At 40.6% G+C, this 25,647-nt stretch overlaps 1 protein-coding gene across 1 annotated transcript in view; it reads left to right on the plus strand.

Moving 5' to 3' along the window:
• LSM4 (LSM4 homolog, U6 small nuclear RNA and mRNA degradation associated) overlaps window positions 1-24,272 on the plus strand; it is a 39,487-nt gene extending 15,215 nt beyond the window's left edge. Inside the window, exons 4-5 of the mRNA XM_073544820.1 lie at window positions 21,381-21,564; window positions 21,986-24,272. Of these exons, the coding sequence (XP_073400921.1) occupies window positions 21,381-21,564; window positions 21,986-22,074 (273 nt within the window). The 3' untranslated portion in view covers window positions 22,075-24,272. The remainder of the gene's footprint in view (window positions 1-21,380; window positions 21,565-21,985) is intronic.
• Window positions 24,273-25,647: the final 1,375 nt, after the last annotated feature.

Genomic DNA, 25,647 nt, shown 5'->3' on the forward strand with positions numbered 1-25,647 from the left:
TATTCAGGACAAATTGCACAATAACTTTTAGGGTCCTGTTACCCTTGGAAAAATAAGAATTGAGGGTGAAAAGATCATTTTTTTGGAAAAAATATGATTTTTTAATTGTATGGCTGTATGTTATAAACTTCTGTGAAGTCCATGGGGGTTCAAAGTTCTCACCACACATCTAGATAAGTTCCTTAGGGGGTCTAGTTTCCAAATTGGTGTCATTTGTGAGGGGTTTCCACTGTTTTGGTACATCAGGGGTTTTCCAAACGCGACATGGTGTCCGATCTCAATTCCAGCCAAAAACGTCAAATGGCATTGCTTCCCTTCCGAGCTCTGCCATGCGCCCAAATAGTGGTTTACCCCCACATGTGGGGTATCAGCGTACTCAGGACAAATTGCACAATAACTTTTAGGGTCCTGTTACCCTTGGGAAAATAAAAATTGGGGTGAAAAGATCATTTTTGTGGAAAAAATATGATTTTTTAATTGTACCGCTGTACGTTATAAACTTCTGTAAAGCCCTTGTGGGTTCAAAGTTCTCACCACATATCTAGATAAGTTCCTTGGGGGGTCTAGTTTCCAAAATGGGGTCACTTGTAGGGGGTTTCCACTGTTTAGGTACATCAGGGACTCTCCAAACGTGACATGGCGTCCGATCTGAATTCCAGCCAATTTTGCATTGAAAAAGTCAAACGGCGCTCCTTCCATTCTGAGCTCTGCCATGCGCCCAAACAGTCGTTCCCCCCCCCAAAACAGGTATCAGCGTACTCAGGACAAATTGCGCAATAACTTTTGCAGTCCAATTTCTCCTGTTACCCTTGGTAAAATAAAAAAAATTGAACCTGAAGTATTTTTTTTGTGAAAAAAAGTTAGATGTTCATTTCTTTTTAAATATTCAAAAAAATTCCTGTGACGCACCTAATGGGTTAATAAACTTCTTGAATGTGGTTTTGAGCACCTTAAGGGGTTTAGTTTTTAGAATGGTGTCACTTTTGGGTATTTTCTATCATATAGACCCCTCAAAGTGGCTTCAAATGTGATGTGGTCCTAAAAATAAAATGGTGTTGTAAAAATGAGAAATCGCTGGTCAACTTTTAACCCTTATAACTTCCTAACAAAAAAAAATTTTGGTTCCAAAATTGTGCTGATGTAAAGTAAACATGTGGGAAATGTTACTTATCAAGTTTTTTGTGCGCAGTATCTCTGTGATTTAAGGGCATAAAAATTCAAAGTTGGAAAATTGTGAAAATTTTCAAAATTTTTGCCAAATTTCCATTTTTTTCACAAATAAACGCAAGTTATTTGAATGAAATTTTACCACTAACATGAAGTACAATATGTCACGAGAAAACAATGTCAGAATCACCGGGATCAATGGAAGCGTTCCAGAGTTATGACCTCATAAAGGTACAGTGGTCAGAATTGTAAAAATTGGCCCGGTCATGAACGTGCAAACCACCCTTGGGGGTGAAGGGGTTAATGCAATCCGAGCTGAAGGGCTGCACTTACAGATTTTAATGTAACAATTACCATTATATTTCTGAAACATAGTCTCCAGCATGTAAATCCACCCACAAAGATTTCCTCCTGATTCAAAGAAAAGTAAATTGAGTCTGCTGTCAGGTTGGTCACATTTTGTAAAGTTCACACAATCGTATTTTCCATCCAAGTGTGGTCCGTGACAAAAACTGACCTTGGGCTGTTCAGACAACTGTATTTTCACACGGACTGAATGTCCGCATGCCAAAAAAATTGCAGCATGCGTGAGGCTCGCTTATTCAAGTAAAAAAAAATTACAAAACAATAATGGATCCCATACTAATCACCTGCAAAGCATCTGAATTGTAGTGTTACATTGCCATCGTTAAAGGAAAATGTCAGCGTGTTTATTTTAGTGCTGGAATGGGGCCACTAATCTAAGTTACATTACCCAAGTATTATACTCACCAGCTGTCGTTTTTTGCTCTTACTCTTGTGACCGCAACTTCTGACTAACCAGAAACAAGAGATGAAGGTCACAATCTCTCCATGTAAGTCTACGAGAGCCTCATTCTGGCTTTCATAGAATTAACTCCTTCACACCCAACCCTGTTTTTACCTTCCTGACCAGTCTAAATTTTACAATTCTGACCACTGTCACTTTGTGGTAATAACTTTGGAACGCTCCACTTGATCCCACTGATTCCGAGATTGTTTTTCGTGACACGTCATACTTTATAATAGTGATAAAATTTGTTCTATATGACTCGCGTTTATTTTGAAAAAAGTTGGAAATTTGGCGAAAATTTAGCAATTTTCAAACTTTTTTCTTTTTATGCCCTTAATACCTTCCCAACATGTGCCGCGGTAGCTGCATTCCCGTAAATCGCCGTATACAGTTCTGGCAAAAAATTAAGAGACCACTGCACAGTTTTATAAAAATCAACTTCTCTCCATGTCTGGCAGCCATTCCATTCCAGTGTCAGTTGAATTCCAACCAGAGTACACCGCATTCTACTTAACCCCTTACTGCCAGCTGACGGAATAGTACATCAGCTGGCAGTATCCCCCGCTTTGAGGTAGGCTTCAGCGGTGAGCCCACCTCAGCCTAGACATGTCAGCTGTTTTGAACAGCTGACATGTGCCTGCAATAGGCGCGAGCGGAATCGTGATCTGCCCGCGCCTATTAACTAGTTAAATGCCGCTATCAAGCGCTGACAGCGGCATTTAAATGGAGCTTCCGGCCATCGGGCCAGAAATACGCGCACCGCTGACCCCTGTCACGTGATCGGGGGTCATCGGTGCGTTGTCGTAACAACCAGAGGTCTCCTCAAAACTATAGTTGATGACGGATTGCTATGAGCGCCACCCTGTGCTCATAGCAATGCTGTCATTCCACTACATAGAGGTGATCTGTGCATCACTTCTATGTAGCAGAGGCGATAAAGTAGTGGAAGCTTCTAGCCTCCCATGGAAGCTATTGAAGCATGCCAAAAGTTTAAAAACAAAAGTTTGTAAAAAATATGAAAAAAATTTAAGCATAAGTTCAAATCACCCCCCTTTCGCCCCATTCAAAATAAAACAAATCAAACATACACATATTTGGTATCGCCGCTTTCAGAATAGCCCGATTGATCAATAAAAAAATAAAAAGGATTAACCTGATCGCTAACCGGTGTAGCCAGAAAAAAAATCGAAACTCCAGAATTACGTTTTTTTTTTTGTTTTAGGTCGCCATGACATTGCTTTGAAATGCAATAAAGGGCGATCAAAAGAATGTATCTACACAACAGTGGTATCATTAAAAACATCAGCTCGGTGCGCAAAAAATAAGCCCTCACCCAACCCAAGATCACTAAAAATGGAGACGCTATGGGTCTTGGAAAATTGCGCTTTTTTTTTTTTTTTTTTTTTTTTATAGCAAACTTTGGAATTTTTTTTCACCACATAGATAAAAAAGAACCTAGACATGTTTGGTGTCAATGAACTCGTAATGACCTGGAGAATTATAATGGCAGATCAGTTTTAGCATTTAGTGAACCTAGCAAAAAAGCCAATTAAAAAATAAGTGTGGAATTGCACTTTTTTTTGCAATTTCACCGCACTTGAAATTTTTTTTCCTTTTTTCGAGTACAAGACATGGTAAAACCAATGGGGTAGTTCAAAAGTACAACTCGTCTCATAAAAAATAAGTCCTCACATGGCCATATTGATGGAAAAATAAAGATATGACTCTGGAAAGAAACGAAAAAGCAAAACCGAAAAATGCTCCGGTCATTAAGGGGTTAATGTCATGATTAGGTGATCACCTGAAAGTATAAAAAACCCTGCTGTGGTGTTCACAATCCTCTTGCAATAGGATAAGGTGGATGGCAAACAAGTTCTAGTAATATTTCAAAAGTAATAGGAATGAAAAAATAACTCTTAACCATGCCAAAGGAGTTGAAAAGAAAAGTCTTGACTGAAGAAAAGAAGGGCTCAATTCTGGCTTCACTAGCAAAGGCATACAGTGACCATCATGTTGTCTCCTTAAAATTTCTAAGACAGCAGTCCATTACAACAAGGTCAAGCAGCAGACATTGGGGACAGCAAAGCTACAGACCGACAGAGGGCGTAAACGACTCTCCACTGACCGGGATGAACGTCATCTTATTTGAATATCGCTCAGCAACCGCAGGATGACATCCAGTGACCTACAAAAGGAATGGCAAATGGCAGCTGGGGTGAAGTGCAAGGCAAGAACAGTTCGTAACAGGCTCCTAGAGGCAGGGCTCATGTCATCTAAAGCTAGAAAAAAGCCTTTCATCAATGAGAAGCTAAGGAGAGCCAGGCTGAAGTTTGCCAAAGGCCATAAGGATTGGACGATGGAGGACCGGAGTATGGTAATCTTCTCTGAAGAGTCTAATTTTCAGCTTTGCCCAACACCTGGTCATCTAATGGTTAGACGGAGACCTGGAGAGGTGTACAAGCCACAGTGTCTTGCACCCACTGTGAAATTTGGTGGAGGATCGGTGGTGATCTGGGGATGCTTCAGCAAGGCTGGAATTGGGCATGTTAATCTCTGCAAAGGATGTATGAATCAAGCCACATACAAGGTTATCCTGGAAAAACAGGTGATTCCTTCTGCTCATGCAATGTTCCCCAACTCTGAGGACTGTTTTTCCCAGCAGGACAATACGCCATGCCACACAGGTCAATCAATGTGTGGATGAAGGACCACCACCTCAAATCCCTGTCATGGCCAGCCCAATCTCCAGACCTGAACCCCATTGAAAACCTGTGGAATGTTATCAAGAGGAAGATGGATAGTCACAAGCCATCACACAAAGAACTGCTTACATTTTTGTACACGGAGTGGCATAAGGTCACCCAAAAGCAGTGTGAAATACTGGTGGAAAGCATGCCAAGAGGCATGAAAGCTGTGATTAACAATCATGGTTATTCCACAAAATATTGATTTCTGAATTCTTCCTGAGTTAAAGCATTAGTATCTTGTTTCTAAATGATTATGAACTTGTTTTCTTAGCATTATTCGAGGTCTGCAAGCACTGCATTTTTTGTTATTTTGACCATTTCTCATTTTCTGAAAATAAATACAAAATTTAGTGCTTGGAAATTCGAAGACATGTCAGTAGTTTATGGAATAAAAGCAATTTACATTTTACTCAAATATACCTATAAAGAGAAAATCAGAGAAAATGAAAATTTGGCAGTGGCCTGTTAATTTTTGCCATAGCTGTATATGGCGTGATAATCAAGCAGGTTCACACTTAGTTCCGCAGCAATGAAATGCAGGAGTCAATTCTACATGAAAACGTTAATTAATTTTGGGTGTTAAGCCTCTCTGATGCCGCTGTCAATAGCGACAGCAATATCGCGGGGAATCAGATGGATGGAGCTCCTTATGTGCTTCCATCCCTGGTTGTCTCCATGGTGACCAAAAGATGACTGCAGGGACTGTGGCCTGTAAGCTCCTGCTCAGAGCAGAATCTGCCACGCCTCCTCCATACCGGTGAGACACCGATTCAATGCCCTACAATGCAGAAGCATTGCAGAATAATTAAATCAGCGATGTGTCAGTGGGACGTTGATGCACCATCCTATGACAATGTAAAAAAGTTAATAAAAATTGTTAAAATATTTCTAAAAAAAATCACAAGTAAAATATTAAGCCAATAAATCTATTTATGTAAATAAAAAACATTTGGAATTGCTGTGTCTGGAAGGACGTGCCCTATAGAATTGGCCCACTAGTTAACCCCTTCAGCCTTCAGTGAACTCCGTTAAAAAAAAATAAATACAAAACGAGGCAAAAAACTATTCACATCATGTCTCCAAACAAAAAGTAGAATAAAACAATCAAAAAGACTAATGGAAAGAAAAATACGTTCAGCTCCGTCTGCGGAAAAATAAAGTTATAGCTCTCCAAATGCAGTGATGCAAAAATAATTTTTTTCAATAAAATAGTTTATTGCTTAAAGGTTCCAAAACCTAAGAAAACTATATAAATGTGGTATCGCTGTAATCGTACTGACCAAAAGAATAAAGCTGCCTTATCAATTTTACCACGCACAGAATGGCATAAAAAAAAAAAAAAAATTCCTGAATTGGTAGTTTTTGTTAATTTCTGCCTCCCAAAAATTGGAATAAAAAGCGATCAAAAAAATGTTATGTGCCCGAAAATACTGTATTTTTCGGATAAGACGCAGTTTTCCCCAAAATTTTGGGGGAAAATAGGGGTGCGTCTTATAATGCGGATATACCTTACCGGCTGCGGTGGAGCGGAGTCCTAGGGTCACTTCTATAGGAGGCAGGAGTGGCGTGCTGCTGCAGGTGGCAGTTTGGGATGAGGGGGTGTTCCGTTGTACGTCGCTGCAGGTGAAAATGGCTGCGGTGCTCTGTGGTGCGGGCCTGCGGGGGGACTCTGCCAGCAATTTGTGATAGCCCGAATTATGTGGGGGGCACCGGGCTTTCACAAAATGTCAGCAGAGCACCCCACACCAGAGTGCAAGCAGCCATTTTCACCGCATCAGACACCCCCTCATCCCAACCTGCAGCAATGCACCACTCTTTACTCCTCCAGCAGCCACCCTGGGACCCCACTTCACCTCAGCCACCACCCCTGGCACCACCATTTTATTAAAGTTTTTACCTATTTTTATCAAAATTTTGGGTGCGTCTTATAGTATGCAAAATATTGTAGTACCAATAAAAACGTCAACTCGTCCCGCAAAAAACATGCTGTCACATGACTGTCAGCAGAAATATGGAAAAATTATAGCCATCTAAATATGGGGATGTAAAAACTTGTTGCAATAAAAAGCGTTTTTTAGTGTGTGACCACTGCCAAACAGAAAAAAGATATAAATCTGGCATTGCTGTAGATGTAGCCAACCTAAATATTAACCTCTTAGTGACAGAGCCATTTTGCTGCTTAATGACCAGGCCAATTTTTACAATTCTGACCACTGTCAGTTATGAGGTTATAACTCTGGAACGCTTTAACGGATCCCGCTGATTCTAAGATTGTTTTTTTTCGTGACATACCATATATACTCGAGTATAAGCCAACCCCCCCCCCCCCCCCCCTAATTTTGCCACAAAAAAACTGGGAAAACTTATTGATTTGCGTATAAGCCTAGGGTGGAAAATGCAGCAGCTACTGGTAAATTTCAAAAATAAAATTAATTGAGACATCAATAGGTTAAAATGTTTTTGAATATCCATATTGAATCAGGAGCCCCACCCATATAATGCTCCATACAGTTCATGATGGCCCCATAAGATGCTCCATACAAAATACGCCCCATATAATGCTGCACAAAGGTTAATAATGGCCCTATAAGATGCTCAATAGAATATGCCCTATAAGCTGCTCCATAAAGGTTATGATCCCATGAGATGCCCCATATAATAATAATAATAATAATAATTATTTTTATATAGCGCTAACATATTCCCTAGTGTTTTACAGTTTGCACACATTATCATTGCTGTCCCCTATCGGTATGTTTTTTTTTTTGTTTTGTATATTTGGAGTGTGGAAGGAAACCCGAGTATCCGGAGGAAACCCACGCAAACTCTTTGCAGATGTTGTCCTTCTGTGCTATCCACTGAGCCACTGTGCTGCCCCTACATGCTGCTTCATAAAGGTTATGGCACCATAAGATGCTCCATAGATTATGCCCCATATGCTGCCCCATAAGATGCTCCATAGAATAGTCCCCATGTGCTGCTGCTGCAAATAAAAGAAAAAATGACATACACACACACTTCGTCGCTGGGGGCCAGGTGTCGGTGTCCTGAGCAGGCGGGGACAGGTGCCGGTGTCACCGCTGGCTCAGGGCCCCGGCACCTGAGATACTCACCTGTCCCCAGTCCATCACAGGGTGCCGCTCTGTCTTCTGGGTCCCTCTGTCAGTGACTGTTCAGGCAGAGGGCGCAGCGCACTAACCACGTCACCATCAGACAGAGGACGTGGAGGACAGAGCGGTGCGCAGCGGTGGACCAGGGACAGGTGAATATCGCATATACTTACTCCCTCCTGGCGCAGTCTCTGCAGCCCGTCCTGGCGCGGTCTTTGGCGGCTATTCCTTCAGCGGTCACGTGGTACCGCTCATTAAAGTCATGAATATGCGCATATTTGTGACTTTAATGAGCGGTACCACGTGACCGCTGAAAGAAGGAGCCTGAGACTATGGAAGAGCAGGGGAGCTGCAGAGACCGTGCCAGAGGGGGTATGTATGATCTGAAACCCCCCGCCGACTACCTGGCGTATATGACTCTCGTATAAGCCGAGAGGTGGACTTTCAGCCCAAAAAAATGGGCTGAAAATCTCGGCTTATACGCGACTATATACGGTATTTTACTTCATGTTAGTGGTAAAATTTCTTCGATATGACTTGTTTATTTATGAAAAAAAGGGAAATATGGCGAAAATTTTGCAATTTTCAAACTTAATTTTTATGCCCTTAAATCAGAGAGATGTCACACAAAATACTTAATAAATAACATTTCACACATGTCTACTTTACATCAGCACAATTTTGGAACCAAAATTTTTTTTTTTGTTAGGAAGTTATAAGGGTTAAAAGTTGACCAGTGATTTCAAATTTTTACAACAAAATTTACAAAACCATTTTTTTAGGGACCACATCACATTTGAAGTCATTTTAAGGGCTCAATATGACAGAAAATACCCAAAAGTGACACCATTCTAAAAAGGTGCTCAAAACCACATTCAAGAAGTTTATTAACCCTTTACGTGCTTCACAGGAATTGAAGCCATGTGGAAGGAAAAAATTAACATTTAACTTTTTTTTTTTTTTTTTTTTTCCCAAACATTTTACTTCAGAACCAATTTTTTTTTATTTTTGCAAGTGTAAAAAGAGAAAATGAACCACAAAATTTGTTGTGCAATTTCTCCTGAATACGCCGATACCCCATATGTGGGGGTAAACCACTGTTTGGGTGCAAGGCAGGGCTTGGAAAGGAAGAAGCGCCATTTGACTTTTTCAATGCAGAATTGGCTGGAATTGAGATCGGACGCCATGTCACATTTGGTGAGCCCTTGATGTGCCTAAACAGTGGAAACCCCCATCAAGTGACACCATTTTGGAAGCTAGACCCTTCAAGTAACTTATCTAGGTGTGTGGTGAGCACTTTGATGAACCCCTAAGTGCTTCACAGAAGTTTATAATGTAGAGCCGTGAAAATAAAAAATCACTTTTAACCTTCGGTACGACAGCACCCACTGGAGGGATCCGCTCATAGGAACAGGAAACCTACAGAAACCTATGGGAACTGCAGGAAGAATCCCTACAAGAGATTCCCTTCCCTTCTTCACCAAAAATTTACATTTGGTATCTTTATGTTTGACGCATGATATGTGGGAAAAGGTGGAAAAGTTCCAGGGGAAAGAATAGTTTACGAGGCACTGTACCTCAGAGTGGTAGTCTCCTTCTCCGGCGAGATACATGGTTTCCAGTTTACAGCAATGTGATTCGGCCTCTATGGCACCCAGAATCTTCACAAAGGTGTTGTTGGAGGTGATGGCCTTCGTACGTCAGAAAGACACCTTAATACCTTACCTTGATGACTTTTTAATAGTAGGGAACTCAGCTATACAATGTAGTAATCGTGTAGCTGACAGTCTCATCTGCAAGGAGTTTGTATGTTCTCCCTGTGTTTGCGTGGGTTTCCTCCGGGTACTCCGGTTTCCTCCCACACTCCAAAGACATACTGATTGTGAGCCTCATCGGGGACAGCGATGATAATGTGTGCAAAACTGTAAAGCGCTGCGGAATATGTTAGCGCTATATAAAAATAAAGATTATTATTATTAAATTCATCTAGGGTTGCAGTGATCATATTGACATCACAGGTGGGTCACGATTTTTTTTTCTTACCATTGGGCAGTGAAGAAAAAATTCCTTTTTTACCACCAAAATTTTGTTTTAGCCCGAGATTTTACATTTTAAAATATTGAAGTGGGTAAAAATGGCAACAACATTTGTCCCACAATTTGAATGTGGAAATACCCCATATGTGGTTGTACGGTAATGCTTAGCCATACGGCAAGACTCTGGAGGGATGGAGCGCTATTTGTTTTCTGGAGCGCAGATTTTCCTAGAATAGTTTGGCTCCATATACAGAGCCCCTAAGTGCTAGAATCTCCCCTTAAGTGACCCAATTTTGGAAATTATGCCCCTTTTGAAATTTATCTACAGGGGTAGTGACTATTTTGACTCCATGAGTGTTTTCCAGAAACAATCAGCAGTGGATGTTGCTGAGTGAAAATTGCAAACTGCCGTTGTGGTGACCAGCTCATGCTTCTGGAGACATGCACCCATAAGTTAGGCGGGCTCTCATAGCTACAGAAATGCCAAACTTGTGTACGCTAAATGTGATTTAGGCACACTGGAGCTGAGAAGGGAGAGGGGGATTTGGGAGCACAGGATTTGCTGAATTTCTTTTGGGGGGCGAGGGCCATTTCGCTGGTAAATGCACTGAGCCTTACTGTGTTATCTGTGAAGCAGAATGAACAAATCAACAGCAGGGAAGAATTGGTTTTATTTTTATTTATTTTTTTTTTGCCATTTCTCGAACAGTGTAATTGATTAGACGACTCTATTCTTCGGGTCGTTGCGAATATAGCGATACCAGATTTATATTGGTTTTTTTCTGCTTGACTGACACACTAAACGCTTTGTTTTTTTTTTTTGCAAAACTTAGTTTATGCATCGCTATATTATTCTAACTATAATTTATCCATATTTCTGCCAATTGAGTCATACTAGAGCTCATTTCTTGCGGGACGAGTTGACGTTTTTATGGGTACCATTTTTAGGCACCTGATTTTTTGATCATTTTCTATTCCAATTTTTGGTAGCCAGAATGAACATAAACCAACAATTCAGGGATTGTTTTTTTTGTTATATAAGGCAGCTTTATTCTAAGGGTCAGTACAATTACAATGATGTCACACTTTAGTTTTTTTATATGTTTTAGGGCTTTTACACAATAAAAGCTATTTTATAGAAAAATTGTTTTTGCCCACTTTATTCCGAGAGCTATAACTTTTTAGTTTTCCGCTTATTGAGATGAATTACAGCTTCTTTTTTGCGGGACAAGATGACGATTTCAGCTAAACCATTTCTATTTATATTCATCTTCAACTGTATGCTGATAAAGCATTGTTTTTTTGGTTTTTTTTTATTTTAACGATGTTCGCTGAGGAGGGGTTGACTAGTGACATTTTTATAGGGCGGGTCGTTCTGAATGCAGCAATACCAAATATGTGTACTTCTGTGTGTGTGTATATATTATGTGGGTGTGTGTGTATGTATGTATGTGTGTGTATATATATATATATATATATATATATATATATATATATATATATATATATATATATATATATATATATATATGTATACCGTATATACTTGAGTATAAGCCGAGATTTTCAGCCCATTGTTTTAGGCTGAAAGTGCCCCTCTCTGCGTATACTCGAGTCATTTGTCTCGGGGTTGGCGGGGGAGGGGGAGCGTGGCTGTCACATCATACCCCCTCCTGACGTGGTCTCTGCACGTCCCTGCTTCTCATATGGTCTCTGGCACCACAGCTCTTCCTGTGTTCAGCAGTCATGTGGTACCGCTCGTTAAAGTCATGAATGTGCACGCCACTACTCCCATAGGCGTGGAGAGCATATTCATCACTTTAATGAGCGGTACCATGTGACCGCTGAACACTGGAAGGAGCTGCCGGCGCCGGAGACCATCGCAAGTGCAGAGACGCGCCAGGAGGGGGAGAGGAGGACGGGGGGAGCCATGCGATATTCACCTGTCGCTGTGCGCCGCTGTCTTCCGTGTCCTCTGGCTATGACGTTCAGGTCAGAGGGCGCGATGACGTGGTTAGTGCCTGAACAGTCACTACAGAGACACAGAAGACAGCGGCGCACGGCGGTGGAACGGAGACAGTTGAATATCGCCGGTGCCAGGGGCTTGAGCCAGTGGTGACACCGGCTCCTGGCCCCCATAGCGCCGCGGTGTCCTCGCCTGCTCAGGACACCTGCACGTGACACCCAGCGACGAGAGGTGAGTGTCATTTTTATTTTTTATTTTTTTAATCGCAGCAGCATATGGGGCATATATATCTAATATATCTATGAACCATCTTATGGGGCCATAACCTTTATGCAGCATTATATGGAGCATCTTATGGGGCCATCAACCTTTATGGAGCAGCATATGTCCAAAGTCGGTAAGTACTTACCAACTAGGACGCATGGATTCGTCTAAGGTCGTGAAGGAATGAAATTGACTAGTGACTTCTAGATGGCCCAGTAAACACTGGTCACATTCTTAAGGATACGACTGGGGCAGCCCCGATAACAGATGAAGATGGCGGCTGATGAGTGCAGGAACTTAGTTGCACCACTCCACCCATAACATAAAAAAAAACCGCTGTAGTGGTGCTTAAACTACTTCATGACTTTTGACATATAATTACATAAAAAGTCATGTCCTGGCCTTTGATATTTCTTGCACATCAAGCCAACATGTTTTCCCGCATATGACAAATTTAATTAGTCATCATGTACCTTTAATAGCCATGGGTGGAACGTTGCTCCACCTGCAGCTGTTAATCTATTAAATCCCAATATCAAACACTGACAGTGGGATTTAACATACACTGGCGGAAAGCTTGTCATTCATCCCGCCCATCGGCGCCCCTGTCACATGATTGCGGGGCGCCGATGGGTTGTCATGACATCTGGGGGTCTGCTGACCCCCGTGCCTGTCTTTACGAACGTTATGTGAACACTATCTTGTGGCCGGAGTTCATAGGAGATCGTGATTTCTGCTACAGCACTGCTATGTGTAGCACAGGTGACTGGACGATCACAGCTTCAAGTCTCTGAAGGGTATTCCAGAAATCAGTAAAAAGTATGTCTGCGCTCCTAAAAGTCTGACCTATCAAAACATAAAATAAATTAATACCATTGGTAAATGATGTAACGAAAAATAATCAAAACACCAGAATTGTTTTTTGGCCAAAGCAACTTTGCATTAAAATACGATGAGGCCATCTATATATTGTATCTACCCCAGAATGGTATCAAGAAAAACTTCAGCTCAACATGCAAAAGATAAGCCAACACCCAGCCCCACATCCCAAAAAATGAAAATGGCGACATAAGAGAAATTTTTTTTCAAAATTTCTGAATTTTTTTTCACCACGTAAATACAAAACAAACCTATATTTGTTTGGTATATGCAAACGCGTACTGACCTGGTGACTCCTATTGCCAGGTCAGTTTTACAATATAATGAACATGGTAAATAAAATAAAAAAATAAAAAAAAAAAAGTTGTGGAATTGCAAATTCAGCGAACTTGGAATTTTTTTTCCTGCTTTCCAGTCAATCAAATAATATGAATGGTGTCATTCAAGAGTATAAGTCATCTCTCAAAAAACAAGCCATCATACAGCAATATTGATGGAAAAGTAAAAGTTACAGCTCTTGGAAGAACGGGAGGAAAAGACAAATGTGCAAAACCAGAAAGTCAAAAGTTCTTGAAGGAGTTAAAGCAGTACTCTTATTTAATTAATCTAGTCAGGGGAAGTCTTTAAATACAATTTCCAGCTCAGGAGAGGGAGGCCACACCCCAGTTTGCACAGAATGCAAAAATACAAAGAAAAACACAAAAATTGAACTTGGTTTGAGTTGGTACACATGCAGCATATAAATGCATGTTCACATGGCCAAAAAGCATACAAAACCTACAAAAAAAAAAGTCACCTTGTCGATGGTGGGACGGATTTTATGTTGTGTTTGATCAAATTCAGTATTACTAAGAACTCTGTATGATTTAAATGCACTTTTGCTTTTTACTTAATTATAGCAAGGTTTTTTTTCATTTTTTCTTTTGTAGGTTTTGTACGATCAAACAAGATCGCAGCATTCCAGAAGCCGGCACAGGGCTGACAGCCAATCCCTCTGCCTTTGGATCGGAGACCCTGCGGCATGACGCGGGGTCCTGATCGTTGCCATGGTGAGCGGATGTCATCATGACGACATCCGGGTTACCAGAGCTAGGAAACTTGTTGATCATGTGCAGTGCATGATCAGCAAGTCTCACTGCCAGTTCAGCGCTGACGGCTTCTATGGCATGCAAATGCTGCTGCTTCATCTGCACGCTATAGAAGCCATCAGCCTGCAAAAAAATGATTGTCCCAAAGTAGAAAAAGTTAGGAAAAAGTAAAAAAAAAAAAAAAATTTAACAATTGTAAAAATATTTTTTTAAATCAAAAATAAAAAAACTATATATGCTATCACTAAATATTTGAATTAAAAAAAAAAATCTAAGTAATAAAAGTGCACATAGGTATTACCGTGTCTGCAACGTCCCAACCTATAAAACTGTCCCACTAGTTAACCCCTTTAGTGAACACTATAGAAGGAAAAAAGCAATGCTTTATCATACCGCCAAACAAAAAGTGGAATAACACGCGATCAAAAAGATGGATATAAATGGTACCGCTGAAAACGTCATCTTGTCCCCCAAAAAATGAATCTCCATACAGCTCCATCAGCGGAAAAATAAGTTATACAGCTCTGGCAAAAATTAAGAGACCACTGCAAAATTTTCAGTTTGTCTGATTTTTCTCTTTTTAGGTATATTTTTGAGTAAACTGTAAATTGCTCTTTTATTCTATAAGATACTGACAATGTCTCCGAATTTCCAAGCACTAAATTTTGTATTTTCAGAAAATGAGAAATGGTCAAAATAACAAAAAAATGCAGTGCTTGCAGACTTTAAATAATGGTAAGAAAACAAGTTCATAGTGATTTAGAAACAACAATACTAATGTATTATCTCAGGAAGAATTCAGAAATCAATATTTTGTGGAATAACCATGGTTGTTAATCACAGCTTTCATGCGTCTTGGCATGCTTTCCACCAGTCTTTCACACTGCTTTTGGGTGACCTTATGCCACTCCTGGTACAAAAATTTAAGCAGTTCTTCTTTGTTTGATGGCTTGTGACTAGCCATCTTTCTCTTGATTACATTCCATAGGTTTTTCAATGGGGTTCAGGTCTGGAGATTGGGCTGGCCATGACAGGGATTTGATGTGGTGGTCCTTCATCCACACATTGATTGACCTAGCTGTGTGGTATGGCGCATTGTCCTGCTGGAAAAACCAGTCCTCAGAGCGGGGGAACATTTTCTGAGCAGAAGGAATCAACTGGTTTTCCAGGATAACCTTGTATGTGGCTTGATTCATACGTCCTTCACAAAGATTAACCTGCCCAATTCCAGCCTTGCTGAAGCATCCCCAGATCATCACCGATCCTCCACCAAATTTCGCAGTGGGTGCAAGACACTGTGGCTTGTACGCCTCTCCAGGTCTCCATCTAACCATTAGACGAACAGGTGTTGGGAAAAACTGAAAATTAGACTCATCAGAGAAGATTACCTTACTCCAGACCTCTATGGTACAATCCTTTATGGTCTTTGGAAAGCTTCAGCCTTGCTCTCCTTTGCTTCTCATTGATGAAAGGCTTTTTTCTAGCTTTACATGACTTGAGCCATGCCTCTAGGAACCTGTTATGAACTGTTCTTGCCGTGCACTTCACCCCAGCTGCCATTTGCCATTCCTTTTGTAGGTCACTTGATGTCATCCTGCGTTTGCTGAGTGACATTCAAACAAGATGATGGTCGGATATCCCGGTCAGTGGAGAGTCGTTTTCGCCCTCTGCCGGTCTGTAACTTTGTTATCCCCAAAGTCTGCTGCTTGACCTTGTTGTAATGGACTGTCGTCTTAGAAACTTTAAGGATGGAAGCAACATGATGCTCACTGTATCCCTCTGCTAGTAAAGCCAGAATTGAGCCCTTCTTTTCCTCACTCAAGACTTTTCTTTTCAACTCCTTTGGCATGGTTAAGAGTTATTTTTTCATTCCTATTACTTTTGGGATATTACTAGCACTTGTTTTGCCATCCAGCTTGTCCTATTGCAAGAGGATTATGAACACCACAGCAGGGGTTTTTTTTTATACTTTCCTTTGTTAAATAAGATTTGGGTCAGGTGATCACCTAATCAGAAGCACATTAAGTAGAATGAGATGTACTCTGGTTGGAATTCAACTCGCACTGGAATGGAATGGCTGCCAGACATGTAGAGAAGCTGATTTTTATAAAACTGTGCAGTGGTCTCTTAATTTTTGCCAGAGCTGTAGCTCTCAGAATAAAGCGATTCAAAAATAATTTTTTTCTATAAAATAGATTTTATTACATAAAAGCGCCAAAACACAAAAAAATATAAATGAGGTATCTCTGTAATCGTACTGACCGAAAGAATAAAACTGCCTCATCAATTTTATCACACACGGAACGGTTTAAGCCCCCCCCCCCCCCCCCCCACAAAAAAGAAATTCCTGAATTGCTGGTTTTTGCTCATTCTGTCTCCCAAAAATTGGAATAGAAAGCGATCAAAAAATGTCATGTGCCCAAAAATTGTACCAATAAAAACATCAATCTGATTTGAGTTTGGAAGCCTTTCACTACAACCCAATTCAAGACTATAGGTCACATCAGAAAGTCATAATTCGCAAAATCGACATAATATGCAAACATTGTCAAGCAAAGAAGTTTAAGGCTGTGTGCCCACGTTTTTAAGCGTTTCCGCTGCATTTTTCCTACTGCGGAAACGCTTAAACGCAAACAAAACGCATTCCCATGCAATCCTATGAGATTCTGCAGTTGCTGTGCCAATGCTGCAGATTTTTCCGCTGCGGAATCGCATAGCGGTAAAATCCGCAGCATGTCCGTTAATTCTGCGGAATCGCAGCGATTCCACCGCCGTAGGATTGCATTGAAACGCTCACTTTATGCATGTGGCTATGCCCTCCATGTGTAAAGTGACCGCTTCATGTGCAGATGGTACCCAGGGTCTGGAGGAGAGGAGACTGTCCTCCATGCCCTGGGTACCATATTCCTGTAAAAAAATAGAATTAAAATTAATAATAGAGATATACTTGCCCTCTGTCGGCCCCCGGAGTCCTCCCGGCTCTCAGCGGCGCTGCCGGCAATTTCCGTTCCCAGGGGATGCATTGCGCGAATGACTTTTGATTACGTAGCAGTCTCGCAAGCGTGACGTCATCTGGGAACGGAATTTGCCAGCAGCGCCGATGAGGGCCGGGACAGAGGGGTAAGTATATCTCTATTTTTTTTGTTTTTTTTAACATTCTATCCTTTACTATTGATGCTGCATAGGCAGTATCAATAGTAAAAAGTGGTCACACTTGTCAAGCGCTATGCTTGACGAGTGTGACCAACCTGTCAATCACTTTTCCAAGTGATGTTTCAAATCGCTTGGAAAAGCGCAAGCATTCTGCAAGCTAAAAACGCTTGCAGATCGCTTGTGTTTTGTGGGAAAAGCGCATGCAAATTCCACATGCGTTTTACCCGCGGCGGGGAGTTGCGGAAATGCGGACAATTCCGCAGCATTTCTGCAATGTGGGCACATAGCCTAACTTGGAATCGCCTGGTATGTGCTGCTCAAATGGCAAAGTCAGTTTTCCACCTTTTAGATCTACCTCCTGGACCACTTCTTTCATACATGTCAGGAACAACTCCTGAGTCCAAGCATTTTTTGCAAAATATTAGGAGATACAATTCATCTTTCCAGTTGACATCCTTTGGTAAGACAGCTGGACTCCAGGAAGCAGGTTTATGCCAACTTTTAAAGTCCAGGGCCAAATATATCCTAAAATCGGTTCAATGCTTCCTGTAGCAAATGAAGATCCAAAGTTTTTACAAATGTATTTTTTGGGAGACTAAGCTGATGTTGTGAAGCTATACTTGAGACAAAAAAGAGATTGTGTTGAATTTGCAAAGGTTTTTCCATCAGCACAATCTGTTAGTAAACCTTTTCAAAATTAGCCTTAGTAAGGAAGCCAAGTGATGAATATCAAGTTGTAATAAGAGCAGGCAAGACACCGGTTGGCGAGCATGAAAGGCGATTTTATTCTCCCACTGTTAACGAAGTAGCAATTGTAATGGTTGGAGAGGACTTTCTAATCCAAGATATAATTATTCAGCGACGAAGTGACAATCTTCAACGTATTGCAGAAACAGACAGATCATATGATGCTCTGCAATATCCGATAGCCATCTTGGCCATTCCAAAATATTATCACTTTAATCTAACACAGACTGATCCCAAGACTGCTAGGCCAACCAATAAAAAAAAATCAGCTATGGACTTTTATGCCTACCAAATAATGATCAGGCATGGCTCTTCTAACCACATCTTACAATGTAGGCAACTTTTTAATCAATTTATAGTTGATATACACTGTGTTCCAAATTGTTATGCAAATTGGATTTAAGTGTCCAAAAGATGTAATTTTTTGTTTTTCAAATAAACTCAGATGGTATTGTGTATCAGGGCTCTTTGGATCACTGAAATCAATCTCAAACGCCTGTGATAATTAGTTTACAAGATGAGCTCAATTAAAGCAAAACTACTTAAGAATGATGTTCCACATTATTAAGCAGGGCAGAGGTTTCAAGGAATTTAGGAAAGAAAAAGGATATCTCTGCTGCTGAAAAGCATCAAATAGTGCAATGCCTTGGTCAAGAGATGAAAACATTAGATATTTCCCAAAAACTTAAATGTGATCATCGTACTGTTAAGAGATTTGTGGTTGATTCTGAGCACAGACATGTTTGTGCGGATAAAGGCAGAATGAGGAAGGTTTCTGCCAGACAAGTTCATTGGATTAAGAGAGTGGCTGCTAAAAAGCCATTACAAACCATCAAACAGATATTTAAAGCTGCTGGTGCCTCTGGAGTCCCTCGAGCCTCAAGGTGTAGGATCCTTCAAAGGCTTGCTGTGGTGCATAAACCTACTATTCGGCCACCCCTAAACAGTGTTCACAAGCAGAAATGGTTGCAGTGGGCCCAGACATACATGAAGACTAATTTTCAAACAGTCTTGTTTATTGATGAGTGTCGAGCAACCCTGGATGGTCCAGATGGATGGAGTAGTGGATGGTTGATGGATGGCCACTATGTCCCAACAAGGCTGCGATGTCAGCAAGGAGGTGGAGGGAGTCATGTTTTCGGCCGGAATCATGGGGAAACAGCTGGTAGGGCTCTTTAAGGTTCCTGAAGGTGTGAAAATGACATCTGCAAAGTATATAGAGTTTCTGACTGACAGCTGTCTTCCATGGTATAAAAAGCAGAACCGTGCCTTCAGGAGCAAAATCCTCTTCATGCATGACCATGCACCATCTCATGCTGCAAAGAATACCTCTGAGTCATTGACTGCTATGGGCATAAAAGGAGATAAACTCATGGTGTGGCCGCCATCTTCCCCTGACCTCAACCCTATGGAGAACCTTTGGAGTATCATCAAGCAAAAGATCTATGAGGGTGGGAGGCAGTTCACATCAAGATAGCAACTCTGGGAGGCTATTCTGACTTCATGCAAAGAAATACAAGCAGAAACTCTCCAAAAACTCACAATTTCAATGGATGCAAGAATTGTGAAGGTGATATCAAAGAAGGGTTCCTATGTTAACGTGTAACTTGGCCTGTTAGGATGTTTTGGAGTTAAATAGCTTTTTGTTCAGTGAATATGACCTCCTAATGCTGCAAATTCCACAAATGAGCATTTTCAGTTCTTAAACATATCAAATGTTTAAAAATTCTACTGTGCCTAATAATTTGGAACAGTGCAATTTGAGTTTTTATTCATTTTGGAGATTATATTATCACTGGGAGGTTTCTTCAATAAAATTTGATGTATACTCTAACGGGTGATGACTTTTATTAGACTGACTGTCATTTGTACCGACTATTTAGGAAAATCATAGAAAAATATCATTTGCTTAATAATTTGGAACACAGTGTATATATGACAAGGTGGAAAGTGGATGAATACATTCATTTAAGGCATGCTGTTGCTTATGATGGCAACGTGGCTGACATTGGGCGTATGTTTATTTTACCGTCTACATTTACTGGAAGTCCCAGACATATGCATGAATATGCTTAGGACGCCATGACATATGTTCGGATATATGGGCGTCCTGATTTGTTTATTGCAGTTACATGTAATCCAAATTGGCCAGAGGTAATGGAAGAGCTTTTGAATGGTCACGGCCCTCTGATCGACATGATTTAACAGCAAGAGTTTTTAAACAAAAACTGATCAAGCTCTTGGACGTAATTACAAAGTGTTACATTTTTGGTGAAAGTCAGTGTTGGATGCATTCAATTGAGTGGCAAAAAAGAGGTCTTCCACATGCTCATTCACTGATATGGCTAAAGGATAAGATACGCCCTGGTCAATTTAACGTATTTTCCGCGAGCGAAGCCGCGGGTATTCTGCTAGTGAACACCAGAAAAACATGCGGAATTTCGTTTAAATTTTGCAGTCCTTTTTTTTTTTTTTTTTTTTCCTCCGTTCTTGGGGTCGTAGTAAAATGGTGGTACTCAAAAAGTACAACTCATCCTCAGGACTGTGGAGTCAGTATAAAATAGACTGCAACTAAAATATATGTAATAAATTGCGTGTTGTAGTTCAGTGCAGGATGGGCTGTAAATGTTTTCGTAAGAATTTGTGAATGTTATGAGATGTCCTATAAATGTCTGTTCTGTTCCTTATCTAAGGATCTCGGCTTTTAGTGGAGATGAATCTATACTGCAGTTTATGTCCATGTTCAGTAGGGGGCAGTGCTGTGGAGTTGGAGTCCGGGAAATTGAGAAGTCAGACTTCACAGCCCTGCTCGTCCTGCAAAAAACAAGCTCTTCTATACGGCACAAAGTTATAACTTTTGGAAGGAGTGAAAGAAAAAATGAAAATCGTCTGGTCCTCAAAAGAGAATCTGTCAGCAAGTTTTTGCTCTGTAACTGGAGTACAGCATGAGCTTGGGTCTGAGACATGGAATTCAGGTATTTGTCACTTATTAGGCTGTGTGCTGTGGTTTTCCATAGAATGAATGTTTTATCACCAGGAGATTATCACTGCCAAGACCACTGTGCACATGAGCCCTGGTCTGACCAAGCCCCCCCCACTATAATAAGCAACCCATAGTGAATAGACAATTTACACAGATAGCTGTTGGGGGGGGGGGGCTGGCTTTCTCAGCTCTGCTACATGTAAAATCTAAAAGCTCTGTTTGTGTTTCCACGGATGCACCCAGTAATCTAAGTGATGCATTGCTGGAATCAGGATCTCTGCCACTACATTATGCTGCTCCCAGATGAGCTAGGAAAAACCTGCTGACCGATTCCTTTTAAGTGGTTAATGTTGCCGATGTAGCTTTTGTTTTATATACAAGCCGCCATGAAGAACAAAGCTTAACATGGTCTCTGTCTTCTTTTAACAGGATGGTGACAAATTTTGGAGAATTCCTGAATGCTATATACGTGGCAGCACCATTAAATACCTGCGAATCCCAGATGAAATTATTGATATGGTGAAAGAAGAAGTGATGTCAAAGGGCAGAGGTCGTGGTGGGATGCAGCAGCAAAAGCAGATGAAAGGCAGAGGGGCTGGTGGATCTGGGAGAGGTACATTTTTTGGTATATTGCATAGCAGCACTTGTAGGCCTTTGTAAGTGGAAAATAAAGCAGGACCCAGAAAACACATATTAACAAATGACAGCTTGAATTGTGTGAGTTTTCTAGAATGGACCTGTTTTGTTTTTTTCAGTCTCATAATTACAGGTATTTGTTAATGTAAATTGTACCCTATTCCAAAATGTTAAACCACTAGATGGCAGTATTTTACACACATTAGACAGATGCCGGATACATTCAGTGTTCCCTTTTGGATTACAGCATCTGTACCAAGAAAATTATACTCTGGGTAAATAATTTGCACTCCATCTATAATGATGCCTCTTCTCATCACACTTTGGGCTAAAGACTCCACTTTCATTATTTTCTCAATCCCTTTTTACTTAATTTTTTTCTTGTCTTTTTGCCACAGGTGTCTTTGGGGGACGAGGTAGAGGCATGCCAGGTGGAGGGCGAGGGGGTCAAGATAAAAAACCAGGACGACAAGCAGGAAAACAGTGAACCTTTATTGGGTGTTTAAAAGTTTGTTTTTTTTATTTGTTTTTGTTTCCCCAAAAAAATATACATAACATCTGTTTGGACAAACCTTACATTGAAAAGTGTGAAGTGTCAAATGTTCCTAGTTTGCTAATAATCCCCTGATCTCCGCCCAGAATTTTGATTCTTCATCAGCTTTTCCAGTTTCGGTCTTTGATATACCGTAGGTACCCACCTATCTGTGGCTCTCCTTTATAGCACTGATGATCCTCTGAAGCTAATGAATTTACTAAGTGATGTTTCTTAAAACGGATTTGGAAAGAATTGTACGATATCTGAGAGAATCTGAAATGGGGTACACATTAGTTTTGAGCCAACATGTAGGATAAGGTGTTATCTGATCATGCTTGCGTGCTAACAGTGACTGCTGCGTGTTCAAAAACAGAAAGGCATAGAACAAAACATAGTTTTCAAGCCAAAGACACTCGAGCATGCTCAGATAATACCTTATCCGAGCACATTCGCTCATCACTTGTAATAACTGTGTAAGCTTATTTAGTATTAATAACCTGCACATGACAACAGAACGAGCATATGTCAAGCTTAAAAGAACGATCTGCAAGGGCTGCACCGTGGTAACATTTAGAGCTTGACAGTTGGACCTTGGCCATCTAAAGACCATCTGAGTCACAACCAAATTTCAGCAAAGCTGGTGGTGCTCACTAATTCCATGGTGAGTTGCGCTGATCACAGTTAAAAGGGTGGGTTGTCCATCTTCTAAAAAATAAAACTGCAGCAAAACCTAAAAAAAAAATCCTGTACTTCTATTCTTTGCCAATCCATCGCTGACGCCCAGGTGGAACTTTTCAAGGTTTTTTTTTTTTTTTTTCCAACATGCAGCTAGCACATGACTACTGCAGACACATGCCCTACTTAATTGCCATTATAGCTAAGCTGTGAGCAATTTTGACATGTAGCTATTGATTATCCCCTTATAACTAAAGATCAGCAGGACCACCTGGGAGTCTCTGGATCAGCAAAGAAGAGGTAAGTACTGTTTTGTTTTTTTTTTGTTTTTTTATTTTGTTTTTGTTTTTTGTTTTTTTTTTTTTATAACCCTATCACTCGTGTTCAACTAGAGCTGAGATTCTTTTAAAGGGTTTTCCCATGAACAAAGTACATTTTAGTTAATAGGTTTAGGAATAAAAATAAGTTTCATAATTGGATGTGTTTAAATAAAAAATGTTCCTTTGCTGAGATAATAAATGTGCCCCTACTGTGTAATGACTGTGTCTATGCAGGAACATGGTCTGATCATACCACAGCTCCTGGGCAGAGGAGGACACATAAGAGAGTATACAGACATTACAGCATATTGTGTACTTTGTTTTGCTTCCTCCCTTGCCTAGGAGCTGTGGTATGATCAGATCATGTCCCTGCACGGTCAGACACATTACACAGTACACATCAGGGGCACATTTATAAGATTATCTAAGCACAGAGACATTTTATTTAAACACATCCAACTGTGGAACTTATTATTATTCTATCGATTTAAAATGTACTTTATTTGTGGTACAACCCCTTTAAATGCAAATGTGAGAATTTAAAAAACCTGCCAGTTCTGAAAGTTAATTTCCCAGATGACCTCATAGTGTAACACAATCCTCTGTACTGAAGGAAACAAGGTCTTATTTCACTGATTGGCACTGGCAGTTTGTACCAAAAGTAAAACATTGACGTTCATAAATCCATCCCCCAGGAGAGTTCCAGTTCACTGAATAGATTCCCCCACCAAGAACATGCAAAGCACATTTCTCCACTTGCTTCTAGTTAGGAATGTCCTAAACAAATAAGGGTTTCAGTTCTTCAATTGCATTGGCTACGTGCTCAAATATTTTGGCGTAGTCATGGCAACAGTTGGAGCTAATCATTATTTTTTTTTCCTCTGTAAGAAAATGTAATTTTTATCCTTTAAAGGAACATGTGTAAAAGTTCTGTAAGTTCCTGGTTGCCAAGTACAGCAGTGTTCTTCAATTTTTTTTTTTTTATAAAGATGTTAAAAACTGAATGTGTTCACATGCTTCATTGAAAATTCACGCACTAGAATTTCATGCAGCTAGATTGCTGTTCAGGCATATGTAGTTTAGTTAAAATCATATGTTTCTGGTTAAATTGTTATTTTTGTAACGCTGGTGACCTGAATAAAGAGGTTAAATGTATAGTTTTTGTAAGATGATCAAAATGTGATATATTCCATAAAAAGAGCAAATGTTTAAGGTTCTCTATTGGTTGCTTAATCCCTTAACGTCCAATGACGGACATAGTCCGTCATGGTTGTGTCAGTTCACACACCAGGACAGACTGTGTCTGTCATGCATTTAAACTGTCACTGTGTGTAAACACGCAGTGGTAGTTGTTACTCACCAGTAATAGTCAGTAACCTACACACTATGGATGAGTAATGTAATCTTAAAATATTTTTCTGTGCATTTTCTAAGTTTTACATACCACTGAATTGCAACAATAACAGTGTTAAACTGTATGGATGAGTAATTTGAATACAGAAAAAAATGTTTTTACAAAATTATTTTGAAAATATAGTTGAAGTAGATATACAGTCAAAGGCTTTGCAGAAAGTGCAAAGCCAGACAGATATGAGAATGGTCATCCCTGAAACGTAACAACTGGCAGGCCTCATTAAAATATTGAATATTACACTTCATGTGCTGCTGTCATCTGGTGGTGTGGAAAATTGTGGGCTAATCCATTCTTTGTTCGTTTTAAGCAGTGAGCCTGTCTGCTTTTACTGTTAACAGGTGAAAGCGCCTGTCTGTTATTACCCTCCCACCCCTGCGGCAGCACTAAAGACATTTAGACAAGATGCCAGTGACAGGGCATCACAGCACCTCCAAAGCATAGAGGAACAGCTCATGCCAGATATCCAGCTTTGAGACCCAATAATTGAAAGTCGCAGAGGAATTATTATTATACGTTTATATAGCACCATTTATTCCATGGCGCTTTACATGGGAAAAGGGGAAATATAGACAAGTACAATAAACATGTGCAAGACAAGGGACACACACGTACAGAAGGAGAGAGGACCCTGCCCGCGATGGCTCACAGTCTACAGGGATAGGTGAGGATACACTAGGAGAGAGTAGAGCTGGTTGTGTGGTGATTCAGTAGACCAAAGATCATTGCAGGCTGTAGGCTTGTCGGAACAGGTGGGTCTTCAGGTTCTACTTGAAAGTTTCCGTTGTTGGTGAGAGTCTGATGTGTTGCAGCAGAGAGTTCCAGAGTATGGGGGAAGCATGGGAGAAGTCTTGTATGTGGATGAGTGGGGAGTAGAGAAGGAGATCTTGAGAGGATCGAAGGTTGTGTGTGGGTAGGTACCGGGAGACCATGTCACAGATGTATGGAGGAGACGGGTTGTGGATGGCTTTGTATGTCATGGTTAGGATTTTGAACTGGAGCCTCTGAACAATAGGAAGCCAGAGAAGGGCCTTGCATAGGGGGGAGGCTGGGGAATAGGGAGGAGACAGGTGGATTAGTCGGGCAGCAGAGTGTAGGATGGACTGGAGTGGTGCCAGA

The sequence above is a fragment of the Dendrobates tinctorius genome, unplaced genomic scaffold (assembly GCF_039654945.1).
Source record: "Dendrobates tinctorius isolate UK_male_01 unplaced genomic scaffold, ASM3965494v1 ptg000011l, whole genome shotgun sequence".
Lineage (NCBI taxonomy): Eukaryota > Metazoa > Chordata > Amphibia > Anura > Dendrobatidae > Dendrobates > Dendrobates tinctorius.